The sequence below is a fragment of the Rhinopithecus bieti genome, unplaced genomic scaffold (genome assembly GCF_001698545.2).
Source record: "Rhinopithecus bieti isolate Rb0 unplaced genomic scaffold, ASM169854v2 scaffold_15676, whole genome shotgun sequence".
Lineage (NCBI taxonomy): Eukaryota > Metazoa > Chordata > Mammalia > Primates > Cercopithecidae > Rhinopithecus > Rhinopithecus bieti.
In genome coordinates, this window is record NW_016809194.1 from 1,488,708 (window position 1) to 1,505,463 (window position 16,756).

The window sequence follows — 16,756 nt, forward strand, 5'->3', positions numbered from 1 at the left end:
ATCTTGAATTAATTTTTGTATAAGGTGTAAGGAAGAGATCCAGTTTCAGCTTTCTACATATGACTAGCCAGTTTTCCCAGCACCATTCATTAAATAGGGAATCCTTTCTCCATTTCTTGTTTTTGTCAGGTTTGTCAAAGATCAGATGGTTGTAGATGTGTGGTATTAAAATGAATTAAATTTCCTTCATGGTAAAATCTGGACACAATGTGATCAGTCTTTTCAGTTTAACACTGTGGTTTATCAAATCTAAGATGCCATCAACTATAAGAAACACCATCATTGTTTTATGTACCACCTAGTAGGGGGAAATGCTGCCAATTTTTTGGTAATTTTTAGTAATATGCCATAATTATATGATGCATCCCAATTTCAAAGATGTTAAAGTGTTTTTAAAAATTGTCTTAAAATCAATGTAACATGGAAGTAGGCTACATTTAATAGTTCACTTAAGTTTTAAAAGCTGTTTAATATATTTTAAAAAGCTGGAGAAAGGATCAAGTCCTGTTAAGTTATGAATGCTTTGGGTTTTAGTTCCATTTAATTTTCAATTTTTTTTTGATATCAGGAAAGCCTCAGAATAATAAATGATCATAGCTATTAAAATTGATAATCCTTGGTTTTTAGTACCCAGATCCTGACTTATTTATCTGTTTCTAATAAGATTATGCTTTATAATGTGAACTATTCTATTCTAAACTTAGAATAAGTATGTCTGGTTCAAGTTCAGTTTCAAATAAAAACACCTTTATGCTAATTTTGTTTTTCTTTTTTCTTTTTTGAGACAAAGTCTCGCTCTTTTGCCCAGGCTGGAGTGCAGTGGTACCATCTCCGCCCACTGCAACCTTCACCTCCCAGGTTCAAACGATTCTCCTGCCTTAGCCTCCCGAGTAGCTGGGATTACAGGCGCCTGCCACCACACCTGGCTAATTTTTGTATTTTTAGTAGACATAGGGTGATTTCATCATGTTGGCCAGGCTGGTCTCAAACTGCTGACCTTAGGTGATCCACCTAACTTGGCCTCCCAAAGTGCTGGGATTACAGGCATGAGCCATCACACCTGGCCTATCCTATATTCCTTGAATAGTCTGTGTTACTGTGTTAAGATTATAAACTATCTTAGAAAAATGCTTTGAGTAATGATGCTATAATCAGATTTTCTGGGCCATTTTGGGAAGCCATAATTTTGAATTTATTTACGGTAGATTTTATTGTATACCTGGGAAAGCAAAATGTCAAATTTTAATCTAGAGTAATTTATTAAAATTATGGAGTTAAGTAAATTGGTATAATGAAGACTACTGAGTGCTAGCCTCCAGACTGTTATAAAACATTATGTAATAGAATGTCTTGAATAGTCTTTTTGGAGTTTATGTTAGGCTTATATTTAAGGACTGCTAATGAGGTACACCATGACTGCATGAGGTTGTGGGAAGAGCATTGGACCTGGGTGAAGTTACTGACCCACCTTGAGCCTTAGGCCTCTATCTGTGTTATTTGCCCTGCATAACTCACAGGGCTTCTGAAGAAATGAGATAGTATATTTGAAATCACTTTGTCCAGTAAAACATGCAAGTGAGGTTTTTTTTTCTCATAGCACTTTACAAGAGATGTGAAATTCATACAGTTTTGCTTAAGTGTATCCTTCTTCTCAAGAAGCTTATGCTATAAATGGAAATTGAAAATGTTTACCAATGTAAGTGACAGATTAAATGGAATCTGTACATAGATTACCTGAACTGTATCAATAGCATACTGTGCATTCACTATTACTAGAAATAAGAGTATGTCTGTCTTTGAGAGGTTTGAGATACTCAGGGTTTTCTTCCTCTAAAAGGTGTTTTTTACTACATCTAATACTTGGCATATTCCCATCCCATGCCTCTTAATGAAAGGAGAGTTTAGGGAATTATTAAATGCTTATAAAGTATAAGAGAAATTATTTAGATGGAGTCACTCTTTGAAGGAGGACTGCTTTAAGTACAAGTTTAAGGTAAAGATAAGCCCTTCTTCCTCATAGAATGATAGACATTCAGTTTAACTTTGATATTCAAAACAGTGCTATAATTGTATATAAGGCTACCAGTGTGGTCTGAGAGAAAATTATGCAAAGATGCCCTTAAGAATAAAGACCTAGGCCGGGTGCAGTGGCTCACACCTATAAGCCCAGCACTTTGGGAGGCCAAAGTGGGTGGATCATGAGGTCAGGAGTTCAAGACCAGCCTGGCCAATATGGTGAAAACCCTGTCTCTATGAAAAATACAAAAACTAGCCAGGTATGGTGGTGGGCACCTGTAATCCCAGCTACTCAGGAGGCTGAGGCAAGAGAATCGCTTGAACCTGGGAGACGGAGGTTGCAGTGAACCAAGATCGTGCCACTGCACTCCAGCCTGGGTGATGGAGCCAGAGTCTGTCTTAAAAAAAAAAAAAGAAAAAAGAAAAGACCTAAACCAAAGGGCCACCTTATAAAAAAAAAAACATGGTAAAATACATCATTTAGTCATCTTGTTATTGAAAACTTGAAAATGTTGATTAATTCAGAACAGGAATATAGTTTGAAATCTTCTCATTGTTTGAAATTCCATAATAGAGTTGTTTTCACTTAAAATAGCTGTTAGGTTGTTTAATCAATTCAAGTCATATATACCTACGTAACAGTTATTCTCCTATGGCCAGATTCATTCCTTTCTGGAAATTATGACACTAATTTTGTAATCCAAAATATATTAGGACAAATTTTATTTAATTTTCCAAAAGTTAAATGGGTATTTTTGTTCTACTAGTGTGGTTTCTAGCTGAATAATCATAAATAGTTGTTCTTAAATGCTTACTATTTTATCATGAACATTTGCTTCTCTAGCTACTGTAGTTAGAGCATTCATTCTCCAGATACTTATTGAGCACCTACTTTGTGCCAGTCTCCATGCTTTGATTTGAGGGTGCAGTGGTGAACAAAAGCAGACAAGTGAGGGAGCCTCCTACCAAAGAAGGGTACTTAATATTTTATCCTCTCATACCTCTGTCTGGTACCCTGTGTCTTTCAAGTACTTTACGTGGGCTATGTATATAGTAGCATATACAGGAAATGCTTCTTAAATGAAAAGATGGGAACTGAAGTAGTGATTGATGTCTGTAGAGTCAGTTTGATTAAACACAGCTTAGTAAAAGCAAACAAACCAAAAACAGATTTTGAGGTTTAGGTTTTAGTTCAACTTGAAAAGGCTAGAAGTACAGAGAAGAAAAAGAGAAAGGCAGTTGTAATATGTGGAGTAACAGGAACTAAAATTTGCCTTTATTATCACGTGTGCAGGGTTTTGTTTTGTTTTGTTTTAAAGAGACAAGGTCTCACTGTCACCTAGGCTGGAGTGCAGTGCAGTTATACTGCAGCCACAAACTCCTGGACTGAAGCTATCATCCTCCTGCCTTCGCCTCCCAAATACCTGGAATTACAGGCACACACCACTAGGTCTAGTTAATTTTTTTATTTTATGTGGAGACAGGGTCTCAGTATGTTGCCTAGGCTGGAAAGATTTATTTTTAAAGATACTGATATAAGTTCTAAATACTTGATATGTGAAATACTGAGATAGATATTTCATAGAATCTTAGAGCTGGAATATTTAAGGGGAACGTCAAAGTTCCAGAATGTGGTTTTTGCAACACAGAGCTAAGACATAAAGCTTTTTTATGCAGATGAATGAAACAAAACATAATATAATCCAAATTTTGGTAAGTATTTGGTTTTAGAATATGTTATGTGAGGTACTTGGAGAAAACATACCTTTATAGCTGGTTTTCTAGACTAAAATTAACATTTTAATAGGATCAGCTTTTCCACTAACCCTATGCTATGGAACTACAGAGGGTCTGAAATGAACCATGGCCCACATTAACGTTTTTATTTAAAATTAACTTGCATTTCTTCAATACAAGGTTAAATAGTTAGAATGAGTGTATTAACGGTGAAACCCCGTCTCTACTAAAAAATACAAAAAAAACTACCCGGGCGAGGTGGCGGGCGCCTGTAGTCCCAGCTACTTGGGAGGCTGAGGCAGGAGAATGGCGGGAACCCGGGGACGGAGCTTGCAGTGAGCTGAGATCTGGCCACTGCACTCCAGCCTGGGTGACAGAGCGAGACTCCGTCTCAAAAAAAAAAAAAAAAAGAATGAGTGTATTAAGTCTCAGGATGTTAACCCTAAATTAAAATATTCCATAAATAATCCACAATGAGGGTCCATCAAAAATGGAGTAGGTAATTGAGTTGGTGCCATAATACAGATTTTGATTCTTAATTGAGCAATTTAGAATATTTTTATTTAGTATTTCTTTCCTTTCTACAGCTACAGTTTGCTGAGAAAAATTGCAAATTTCTCCGTCAAGACTATACATTTTATGTGGCAGGAAACTTGTCTCTAGTTCATTGTCATCACTAGTACACAATAGTTGTCACTTAGAAAACTTGTCTCTGGTCCTCTAGCATAAATAAAAGCTCTGTAAACCTTTGTTGAATAAATAAGAGATTATCATATAATAAAGCTAGTGTGTTTCACATTTTATATATTTTTAAATGTTTTCTCTTCCTGTATTAGCAGTGAGTGAAGATCTTGCAATCAGCTTATGTCGACCCCCTCTAAGACACCCACGATCTGGTAAGAGATTGTTTTGTCTGTTGGCTTACCTTTTCTATAAATACAATTCTATTGTCTATTGGCTTACCTTTTCTGTAAATACAATTCTATTGTCTGTTGGCTTACCTTTTCTATAAATACAATTCTATTTTTAAATATGGTTGTACATGTATTCATATGATTCAGAACTCAAAAGTTACTATAAATATACATTAAAAAGTCTCCCTGCCCCTCTGTTCTTCAGCCAGCCAGTCTTTCTTCATCAAAAGCAACCAATGTTGTCAGTTTATATTTTTTGGAGATTTACGGAAATGCATGGATAAAATTATCTTGTCCTTTTTGTAACACAAATTTTGGCTTTATAAACTCTTATTTCTTTTTTTTTTTTTTTTAATTAATTTGAGACAAGGTCTAACTCTGTCATCCAGGCTGGAGTGCGGTGGCACAACTAGGGCTGACTACAGCCTCAACCTCTCTGGCTCAAGCAGTCCTCCTGCCTGAGCCCGCCAAGTAGTTGGGACTGTGCATGCACCACCACGCCTGGCTAATTTTTGTATCTTTTGTAGAGATGGGGTTTTGCCATGTTACCCAGGCTGATCTCAAACGCCTGGGTAAGTGATCCACCCACCTCAGCCTCCCAAAGCGCTGGGATTACAGGCATGAGCCACGGCACCTGGCTTTCTTTTCTGCACTTTCTTCTTGTTTATTTTTACTTAACATATATACCAGATATATTTCTATATGCATATATAAAGAGCTTCCTTTTTTTAAGAGATTTTTTCTTATATATTCCCGTGATTCTTTCTATTAACTATGATGATTTTAAACTATGGTCAGGGACTTTATTCTTCCAGTATACTGCTAACAGAAAATTCAAGATGGAGCTCTGTGGCACAGGATGACAAAATGTCCCTCCCTCAGTTATCTTTTTGACTAAAACGATTAAAAGTATTGCCCTGAAATTGATTTCATGACTCTGAGGAAAACTAGTAAAATCACTCCAAGCAGTCTACTTTTACTTCATTTTCATTGTTGTTTTGGCTCTTAAAGATGCTTTATCATGGGAACTAAAAAGGAAATGTATTTATCTTTACATTGGGTTTGGTAGCTTCCCATTCTCTTTAACAAAGAATTACGTTGATTTATTTGGATAGATCGTTGACTATCCTATTAAGTATTCCAATGGTAAAGATCTACTAAGGCTTTGTTGATGAACCTGTGGTAAAGAACCATATGATGCATTTCCTTTTCAGCCCTAATCATTCTCTTGCCATGTCTCTTGCAGATTCGACCTACAAAACAAATGAAAATACTAAAACGAGTCAATTAGGTTCGTTTATCTCTATTTTTTTTTTTTTTTTTTTTCTCCAGGCAGGGTCTCACTCTCACCCAGGCTGGAGTGCAGTGGCATGATCTTGGCTCACTGCAACCTCCCTCCTCCCACTGTAGTCCCAGCTACTCCGGAGGCTTAACTGAGCCTCCCACCTCAGCCTTCGGAGTAGCTGGGACTACAGTCATGTGCCACCACGCTGGCTAATTCCTGTATTTTTTATAGAGACAGGGTTTCACCATGTTGCCCAGGCTAGTCTTGAATTCCTGGGCTCTAGCAATCCACCCACTTTGGCCTCCCAAAGTGCTGGGATGATTGGCATGCACCACTGCACCCAACCCTATCTCTAATTCTTATAGGGCCTCTTCAAGGGTCTAGATTAATAGAATACAAGAGTATACATATCTAGTCATTGGCTTGAGAATACTAATTTATTATATCAGCTTGTGGGGACATAGTCCCTATGACTAGGACCTCCCATAAATAGCCTTGGTTTTTGTTGTCTGTAGTTATACCTATATTATTGCTTAAATTCATATAAAAACATTTAATAAATCAATTTAGTCCTTGCTAGTCTTCATGAAATTCACACTATTAGGAAAAGGAGATAACAACTTACCAATTAAGGTTTTCTCTTGATTTATTTTGTTTTGTTTTGTTTTCTGAGACAGAGTCGTGCTCTGTCACCCAAGCTGTAGTGCAATGGTGCAATCTTGGGTCACTGCAACCTCCACCTCCCCAGGTTCAAGCAATTCTCCTGCCTCAGCCTCCCAAGTAGCTGGGATTACAGGTGCCCACCACCACGCCCGGCTACTTGTTTTGTATTTTTAGTAGAGACAGGGTTTCACCATGTTGGCCAGGCTGGTTTCAAACTCCAGGGTTTCACCACATTGGCAAGGCTGGTTTCAAACTCCCTGACCTTGTGATCTACCCCACTTGGCCTCCCAAAGTGCTGGAATTATAGACGTGAGCCACCGCACCCAGTCCTTCCCTTAATTTTATTTTATTTTTTATTTTATTTATTTATTTTTATTTTTTCGAGACAGGGTCTTGCTCTATCACCCAGGCTGGAGTGCAATGATGTGATCTTGGCCCACTGCAAGCTCCACTTCCTGGGTTCAAGTGATTCTCCTGCCTCAGCCTCTCAAGCAGCTGGGATTACAGATGACCACCATGACACCCAGCTAATTTTTGTATATTCAGTAGAGATGGGGTTTCACCATGTTGGTCAGGCTGATCTCGAACTCCTGACCTCAAGCGATCCACCTGCCTTGGTCTCCCAAAGTTTTGAGATTACAGGCCTGAGCCACGGCACGCAGCCCTTTCTTGATTTAGAAAGTGAATTTGATACTTTGTTCATAGTAAGTTCAGTGCCCTTGGTATAATATGTTTGTTGAACTGGTTTTAATTCATTTCAGTGTCTGGCTGGCTGTAGGACATGACATACCACGATTTCTGGTTTTAAATGAATCTACACTGAATGTCATTGGAATTCGTTTTTTTTAAATTTTAATTTTTTTCTAAATTTGAAGATGAGCCAAAAGGGAAACGCTTCATTTTTCTTTATAAATCATTGCACATTCTTCTAATTCATCTTTCACTTAAGTTCAGTCCACTTCTTTAGATACATAAGAAAACTTTTTAGGCTGAGTGTAGTAACTCAGACGTGTAATCCCAGCACTTTGGGAGGCCGAGGCGGGTGGATCACCTGAGAGGTCAGGAGTTCAAGACCAGCCTGGCCAGCATGGCAAAACCCCGTCTTTACTAAAAATACAAAATTAGCCAGGCGTGGTGGTGCTGCGCACCTGTAACCCCAGCTACTTGGGAGGCTAAGGCAGGAGAATCACTTATACGCAGGAGGCAGAGGTTGCAGTGAGCCAAGATTGCGCCACTGCACTCCAGCCTGGGCAAAAAGTAATAAAACTCTGTCTCAAAAAAAAAAAAACTTTTAAAAAAAAGATAATTTGGAGCTGAAATAACCTAACACTCTTTGCTAGATTTAAAAATCATTTTATGAGCACCTTGTAATAAAACTTTGTTTTTTATTGTCTGAAATTGTCATATTATTTAAATTCATTTTTTTCTGTGATTGTAAATTTAAAAAAGATTTTCATTTTAAAGTAATTTTCTGTGGGTTTAATACAAAGAATGAGGCTGGGCGCGGTGGCCCATGCATATAATCCCTTCACTTTGGGAGGCCGAGGCAAGTGGATCACCTGAGGTCAGGACTTTGAGACCATCCTGGCCAACATAGTGAAACCCTGTCTCTACTAAAAATACAAAAAATTAATCGGGCATGGTGGTGGGCGCCTGTAATCCCAACTGCTTGGGAGGCTGAGGCAGGGAGAACTGCCTGAACCGGGGAGGTGGATGTTGCAGTGAGCCGAAATTGTGCCATTGCACTCCAGCCTGGGCGATAGAGCGAGATTTGGTCTCAAAAAAAAAAAAAAAAAAAGAATGACATTCTTCAATTCCTTTATAGTAACGTTAGTACACCTTGGAGTATATGAAATGGCCATTCGTGGAGTTTGAATACTAGTGATATCACCAGACTATTCTTTGCTCTCTCTTCCTGCTGCCCCACTCTTGACTGTATTCTCAAAAGCATGATTGGCATCGAATAGTCTTTTTTTTTTTTTTTTTTTTTTTTTTTTTTTTTTTGAAACAGAGTCTCACTCTGTCACCCAGGCTGGACTGTAGTGGTGCAATCTCAGCTCACTGCAACCTCCACCTCCTAGGCTTAAGCGATTCTCTGGCTTCGGCCTCCCATGTACCTGGGATTGCAGACACATGACACTATGCCTGGCTAATTTTTGTATTTTTAGCAGAGACAGCGTTTCACCATGCTTGCCAGGTTGGTCCTGAACTCCTGACCTCAAATGATACACTTCCTTGGCCTCCCAAAGTGCTGGGATTACAGGCGTAAGCCACCATGCCCAGCAGATAGTCTTAAAACTCTCTACCAGGGGTCAGCAAGCTGCAGCTTCTGGGTGAAATTGGCCTACAATCTTTTTATTCAGCCCATGAACTAAGAAGGAGTTTTTACACTCCTGAAAAAAACAAAGCATGTAACAGAGACCTTATGTGACTCACAAAGCTTAAAATATCTACTATTTAGTCCTTTATAAAAAAAAGTTTGCTGACCCCTGATTTATAGTGATGGCAAGAATAAAGACAACAAATCACCCAAATGGTCGTTTGTTGTCAGAGTAAATTCAGAAGTTACATACTTGCCTGAACATATATTTATTACAACACTCCATACTAGGTTGTACCTAGAGCACAAGAAGAAAGGAAACAAGTCAGGCGTGGTAGCTCACGTCTGTAATCCCAGCACTTTGGGAGGCTGAGGTGGACGGAATCTGAGATCAGGAGTTCGAGATGAGCCTGGCCAACATGGTGAAACCCCATCTCTACTAAAATTACAAAAATTAGTCAGTCGTGGTGGTGGGCACCTATAATCCCAGCTACTTGGGAGGCTAAGGCAGGAGAATCACTTGAACCCGGGAGTTGGAGGTTGTAGTGAGCCGAGATCGTGCCATCACACGCCCTGGGCGACAAGAGCGAGACTCCATCTCAAAAAAAAAAAAAAAAAAAAAAACGAAAAAAGGAAACAATGACTCCTGTGTTCTATCCAGTATTCCTTTGAGAAAGCACAGTGGTCTTATTTATATTTTTATGTCTGTCCCCAAAGCACAAAGTAAGCCAAGTTTATATTTTCTTGAGTGGCCTTTGCTTCTCACACCAAGTACCTCCCACAAATCACTAGGAATAGCAAAATCTACAGGAGAAATGTAGATACTTTGGCACCTGGGCTTTCAAAATAACTAGGGAATTTTGTAAGTTGTAAAAAGCTGTGTTATACCTAAGGTTTGAATTCCTTAAAAGCTGTGACCAAGTAAAAGAAAGTAAATAGAGAGTGGCACAATTAGTGCTTGGTTTTCACTAGAGGGGATGACTGTTAAGTGATCTATCTTAAACATAAAGACCTGGGACTTCTGAAAGTAGCTTTTCCTAATTGGTTGAGGTTATTGGAAAATATAACACCTTCTTAAACAGCATGGTTTAATTATTACCATTTGTCTATATATTTGTTAAAGCCACAGCCTTTATGATTTTGTCAATAATGTTTTAATACTAAGGATTTTTTGCTCAAAATATGATTTTAATTCTCAAAGCTTCTATATGAACATTGGAAAGAGTGATACCTTTTTTAAAAAAGAATTTTTTTAAGGCCAGGCATGGTGGCTCATGCTTGTAATCCCAGCTCTTTGGGAGGCCCAGACAGGTGGATCATTTGAACCCAGGAATTTAGCCTGGGCAACATGGCGAAACTTCATCTCTACAGAAAAAAATGCAACTGTTAGCTGGGTGTGGTGGCATGTGCCTATAGTCCCAGTTACTTGGGAGGCTGAGTCTGGAGGATCACTTGAACCCAGGACGCCGAGGTTGCAGTGAGCTGAGATTGTGCCACTGCACTCCAGCCTAGGCAACAAAAAGAGACCTTGTCTCAAAAGAAAAAAGAGGCTGGGTGCAGTGGCTCACACCTGTAATCCCAGCACTTTGGGAGGCCGAGGCAGGTGGATCACCTGAGGTCAGGAGTTCGAGACCAGCCTGGCCAACATGGTGAAACCCTGTCTCTACTAAAATACAAAATTAGCCAGGCGTGGTGGCACACGCCTGTAGTCCCAGCTACTCAGGAGACTGAGGTAGGAAAATCACTTGAACCCTAGAGGCGGAGGTTGCAGTGAGCCGACCTCGCACCACTGCACTCCAGCCTGGGTGACAGAGTGAGACTCTGTCCCCAAAAAAAAACAAAAACAAAAAACAAAATCTAATGCTTTAACTTTCTACATGTAGCAGCCAAGTTTAAAATAAAGGTAGCTGAATAACAAAAGAGGGAAATGAAATTAAAGCTTATGTAGTCATAGCTACTGATTCATCATCAGATCACACTTAAATATTTATTTCCATTATTTGCAGGTTGGGTAAAAAGGGGAAAACAGGTAGAATGTTTAAAACCTTGCAGGTAATCTAATTATTGAGCACTAATTTTAGACTTTTTCTTAAGTTGCTAAGTAACATTAATCATAGCATGAGAAATATTAGCAAAAGTCTAGACTTAACAGACTTTATTCTGTAATCATAAAATATATTTTATTCATGGAACAAACATTTTTATTTTTTAATTTTTTTTCGAGACAGGGTCTCTCTCTGTCACCCAGGCTGGATTGCAGTAGCGTGATCTCGGCTCACTGCAGCCTCCACCTCAAAGTGCTGGGATTACAAGGCATGAGCCACCATGCCTGGCCAAACATTTTTAAACACCTTCTTTATGTCAGTGACTGACCTAAATACTAGGCTCATAAATAGCCATTCAGTTTTTTTTTTTTTCTCTCTACCTTTTAGATGTACGTGAGGTAATGGCAAAGAAAAACAAGTTTACAAATCATTTTTTTTAAAGTGCTAAATAGTGATATATGTCTGTGGGAGCCTAGACAAGAAGCACCCTACTCAGTGGAAGAGGTTGAGGCAGCTTTATGAGTTGGAAATGACATTTGGATTGAATTTTGAGGGACGAATAGCAGGCAGGATGAGGACGGAGACTTGCAAATACTACAGTTTGCTTTATAATAGACATTATTTTACCTTTAGAGAGCATGCAATATGAGAAATTAAAGTCCTTTATATTACAGACAATACTCTCACACTAGCCATGATTCTTTATCTGAGACATTAAATAATTTTTAGAAGGACATTCTAAATCGTATCAGGCTTGGGTTTCTTGAGCTTTGTTTACCAGAATGAAAACCATGTTTTAAAACGTATCTGTAGCCAAGACAGTGGATAACCTGATTCAATAATGATTGTTCTTCAAATCTACAGGGATTATTATTATTTAAGATATCTAATTCATAGATATTATTGGATTATTAAACACGAAATAGTACTTTTTTTTGGTTTTAGTGATGGGATCAAGATAGCATTGCATAACTAGTTATTCCTGTTTTGAATACTATTGATAAATACTTATTGTCAGGAACATAGAATCTAAAACACGATCGTTAGTCACTAGATTAAATCCAGAAGTCTGAAAAGTATTGAAAAATGGATAGAATCCATGATTTATTAGATACTTCAAATGGGGAGCTCCCTTATGTAAGCTGGCTAAAAAATAATTATTAAACCATCCATGCTAATTAGATAACACATGGATAAATAGAAAAAAGCAGACTGAATTTTAGGCAACTTGGTATATGGAGGATTAAATATTAAGTGAATTGGCTCTAGACAAATTGACCTGGAGCTTCAAATGTGGACAGAAATAAAACATATCTTCAAATGTATACAGATAAAACATGCCTATCAAATGAGAAAAGGAGGGATTACTGTACTATGTACTATACTGTTCTGATAGCTCAACAAATGGATGTAAATCTCCAACATATCCTTTCCATTATTATGGATTCTAAAATCCATTCAGCCATAGTTAAAGAGGTTTTGTCTACCATCTAATTTTTAAAGTAATTATGTAAAACATAACACTGAAATATAAATGGGACTTTAGTAAAGCCTACTGTATTACATGAATTACACTTAGAAGTTTGTTGGAACCTCTCATGTTAGGAAAAGTTCAGCTGTCAGCCTTTTCTTTATTCATTTATTCAAAAAATTGGCCGAGCGCAGTGGCTCGTGCCTGTAACGCCAGCACTTTGGGAGGCCGAGGCAGGCGGATTATCTAGCTCAAGAGTTCGAGACCAGCTGGGCAACATGGCAAACAAAACCCTGTCTCTACAAAAAGGACAAATATTAGCAGGATATGGTGACATGTGCCTGTAGTCACAGCTACTCGGGAGGCTGATGTGGGAGGATGGCTTGAGCCTAGGAGGTAGGGGTTGCAGTGAGCCAAGATCACACCACTACACTTCAGCCTGGACAACAGAACCAGACCATGTCTCAAAACAAACAAAAAATTATTGAGTGCTTATTATGTGCTATTATGAACAAGACTGATGAGGTGGTAGAATTGTAATAGACTGGAAGTCAGAAGAGCCTGTGGTCTTCTAGCTTTTTTTATTATTACATTAGTCCTATACCCTTAGACAAGTCACTTGATATCTATGAACCTTACTTATGAACATCTTCCCTTATGATGAGATGGGAATCAGATAACATTCGTGAAGGGTTTTTTGAAAACCAAATAGCATCATGCAAATATTAAGGACTTAGCATTTTAAGATAATAACAAAAGTATGATTATTGATTAAGAAAGCATCTTGTATTTGCATGCTATGTGAATAGTTACATAAATGAATAAAGTAAAACTGCTGTACAAAAATACGAAGTACTATAATAATTATGCACTTAGAGAATAAAACTCCAAAAGAGAACAATACCTTTTGTAGGAATGGAAACATTAGTTAAAATTTTGGCCAGCTGTGTAGCTCATGACAGTAATCCCAGCACTTTAAGAGACCAAAGTGCTGGGATTACAGGCTAGGAGATGGGAGGATTTCTTGAGGCCAGGAGTTTGAGACCAGCCTGGTCATCATATGAAACCCCATCTCTTGTTTTAAATTAAAATGTTTTTTTGACTTTTCCTTTTCTCCCTCAAAAAAGAGAAAAGAAAGGACAGTGTTCCTAAGGAACCTGGAGCAAAATAGTACCTAATACCCCAGAGTCTGGCTCTTTAAGAGTAGCATGGTGTTATCAGCAGTTTTCTCTGGGTTAGTTGTTTTTTTTTTTAATTAAAAAATGCTGGCAAATACATTTCAGATACTGATTTGCACTTGCCACTGACAAGAGGAAGTATTTTCAGTGGAACTCAAAGCTTGACTAGTATTATACTAATCTAATTAAATGGATTTAAAAGAAATATTTTCAAATTCACCATATAATGTGTTGGTAGTTGCTTTCTATAATACTATTGTCCCTTTTAATAAGAAAATTGAGGTTAAAATCAGTAGAGCTAAAAACTGAAATTTTCTCAGTTTTGTTGAAGAAATCTAAATCACGCTACTTCTCCACGTATGATCCTTCAGTGATATTTTAAACCAATTGTGCAATACCTGCATTTGGGTACATCTCACTTTTTTTTTTTTTTTAAATTTCACAGTAGTCCGTGTAAAAATACTATGTTCCAAGTTTATTTGATGTGTTTTGCTTATTTATTTTTGTTCAAATTCTCTGTTGCTCTGGAAAACAGTGATGTACATGGACCTGCCGGAAGTAGAATTTTCTTTACGTTTCCTCCTCTTTGGATGTAACGGTGCCCTAAAGAACTGGTTCATCAGTCCAATTAGTGTAGTTGGTTTTTAAAGGGAGTATAGGGGATTTGGCAAATAAGAGAATGAGAATATAGTAAACCTATACACACTAGAATATTTCTCAATGTAGAATTTAATGGTTTTTTTGCATATGAAGGTTACATTTTAGAGTAAAAATAGACCTGTGACTGAAGGAAAATTAAACACTTCATTTCCTTTTTTGGTTTGTTTTGAGACAGAGTCTTGCTCTATCGCCCAGGCTGGTGTATAGTGGCACGATCTCGGCTCACTGCAACCTCTGTTTCCCAGGTTCAAACTGTTCTCCTGCCTCAGCCTTCCGAGTAGCTGGCACGCACCACCACGCCTGGCTGATTTTTGTATTTTTAGTAGAGACAGGGTTTTACCATGTTGACCAGGCTGGTCTCAGACTCCTGACCTCAAGTGATCCACCCACCTTGGCCTCCCAAAGTGCTGGGATTATAGGCGTGAGCCACTACCCCCGGCCAATTCTTAGTGATTTAACAGGAAAAGAATGTATTTAATGTGTCCTTACGTTCATTTTCCTAAATGAGATGCTTTTTTTATTCCTAAGCTTTAACTTTTTTTCCTAAGCTTTTGTTTATTCCTAAGCTTTAACTTTTGATGTTATATGTTTTATATTTGATGTATGCTTTTCTCTTCTAGAAGCCACCAGTGTCCAACAGAAGGTCAATTTCTCTGAAGAAGGTATTTTATTTGTAAATATCATACAATAAATATTTTAAGTCTTTTTCTTTACATTAGAAGCCATTCTGATAGATACTTAAGAAGTGAGAGCAGAGCCGGGGACTGTGGCACATGCCTGTAGTCCCAGCTACTCAGGATGCTGAGGCAGGAGGATCACTTGAGTCCAGGAGTTCTGGGCTGTCTGTAGTGTGCTATGCCGACCGGGTGTCTGCACTAAGTTTGGCATCAATATGGTGGCCTCCCGGGAGCGGGGGACCACCGTGTTGCCTAAAGAGGGGTGAATCCATTCAGTTCAGAAACGGACCAGGTCAAAACTCCCATGCTGATCAGTAGTGGGATTGTACCTATGAATAGCCACTGTACTCCAGCCTGGGCAATGTAGTGAGACCCCATCTCTTAAAAAAGTGAGAACAGAAAATAATGTATTTTTCTTCATGAAAAAAAAAATCATGCTTATCTAAAGTTAACTGGGCAGAAATAATAGGAAAGATAGAATGAGTGATGACAGCCTTACATTTTAATCATCTTTTGTCTATTTGGGTTCATTTTAAGCAAAGGTAATATTTGCTATTATGGTATTAAAATAATCAGTTTTCCAAATTCTCATAATCAGTTTATGTTTGAAAAGTACAGGAGTAAAATTTAGTTTTTTTTGAAGCCCAGCATGATCTGAGGGTGGTCACCTGCATAATAGAATGTTTGTGTGCAGGTGTGTGTACACTACCCCTCCACCACCAACACACACACACAAACACACATCTGAATTTAACTACACACTAATTATATGTAGTTTTCCTCCCCATAAACTTTTTCCACTGTTTAATGCTCATCCGTTCATTTTTGACTCCACATTAAAGGCTTAGAATATAGTTTTTTAGATATTACTGTGAATATTTGTTTAGGAAAGTATTATGTGCTCCAGAGAACACAAACTAAGCTAAATTTTAGTTCATTTGGAACTTTGGGATTCAAAATAATAAGCATGATAAACAAACAGCAGATCTGTATCTGATAACCTAAAAGCCTTCTCTTAATGTTAAATTACTTGCTTGGTTTTTTAAAATTCAGATCTTTTGAGCATTGAAATGAGACTATACTAGTAAACTGTTTACTTCTCTTTAGGAGAAACTGAAGAAGATGATCAGGACAGCTCTCAGAGCAGTGTCACTACTGTTAAGGCCAGATCCAGGGATTCTGATGAATCTGGAGGTAACGTTGCTTTATATACATGTGACTCTTCTCATGGAACTATCTTTGGTATTCCATGAATTTGCTTTTTAAAAAAAACTTTCCAATTTTTATTAATACTTTATAAAAGTTATGATTTTTTCTTTTAATATTTATTAAAATTAATTATTTCATGTATAGATCTGATTAATAATATGTCATGATATCTAAACAAATCACTTTTAGCTTTTTTTGATATTTGTGGAAAATAAGATACTTTTGTGCTCAAAGGAAGAGTTATTTGTTGTTTTTGAATTTTATAGAGAAACTAATCACATTGCCATTAGAACTGACAACACTATCTGGAGTGTTACTTTTAGGAAGTTTTCATTTAATTAGATAACTACCTTTATCTCTGGGTTTTCAAATTCAAACCAAGTTATTAATTAACAAGTTCTGATTGTTTATGTGAATTTAAGTTGATTCAATGAAAGAGTTGACTAAAGACTAAAGAGAGAAAAATACCAGTTTGAGGCTTAAGATAATGTTGAACAAGATGATCCCCCCCCAAAAAGATAATGCTAAACAAATTTGTAAACTCTGTAAATAATGAGTAATTTTATACTTTAGTCCTGCAC

General features: G+C 37.6%; 1 protein-coding gene across 9 annotated transcripts in view; it reads left to right on the plus strand.

Annotated features, from left to right (window-relative positions):
* The window catches only part of TOR1AIP1 (torsin 1A interacting protein 1), a 44,781-nt gene that overhangs the window by 5,041 nt on the left and 22,984 nt on the right, over positions 1-16,756 (plus strand). For 2 of the 9 annotated variants that reach the window (XM_017888807.1, XM_017888804.1), the window contains exons 3-6: positions 4,590-4,649; positions 5,914-5,958; positions 14,910-14,951; positions 16,074-16,160. In XM_017888807.1, coding sequence (XP_017744296.1) covers positions 4,590-4,649; positions 5,914-5,958; positions 14,910-14,951; positions 16,074-16,160 — 234 coding nt within the window. The remainder of the gene's footprint in view (positions 1-4,589; positions 4,650-5,913; positions 5,959-14,909; positions 14,952-16,073; positions 16,161-16,756) is intronic. The other 7 variants (XM_017888812.1, XM_017888808.1, XM_017888810.1 and 4 more) reach the window with 5 other exon arrangements.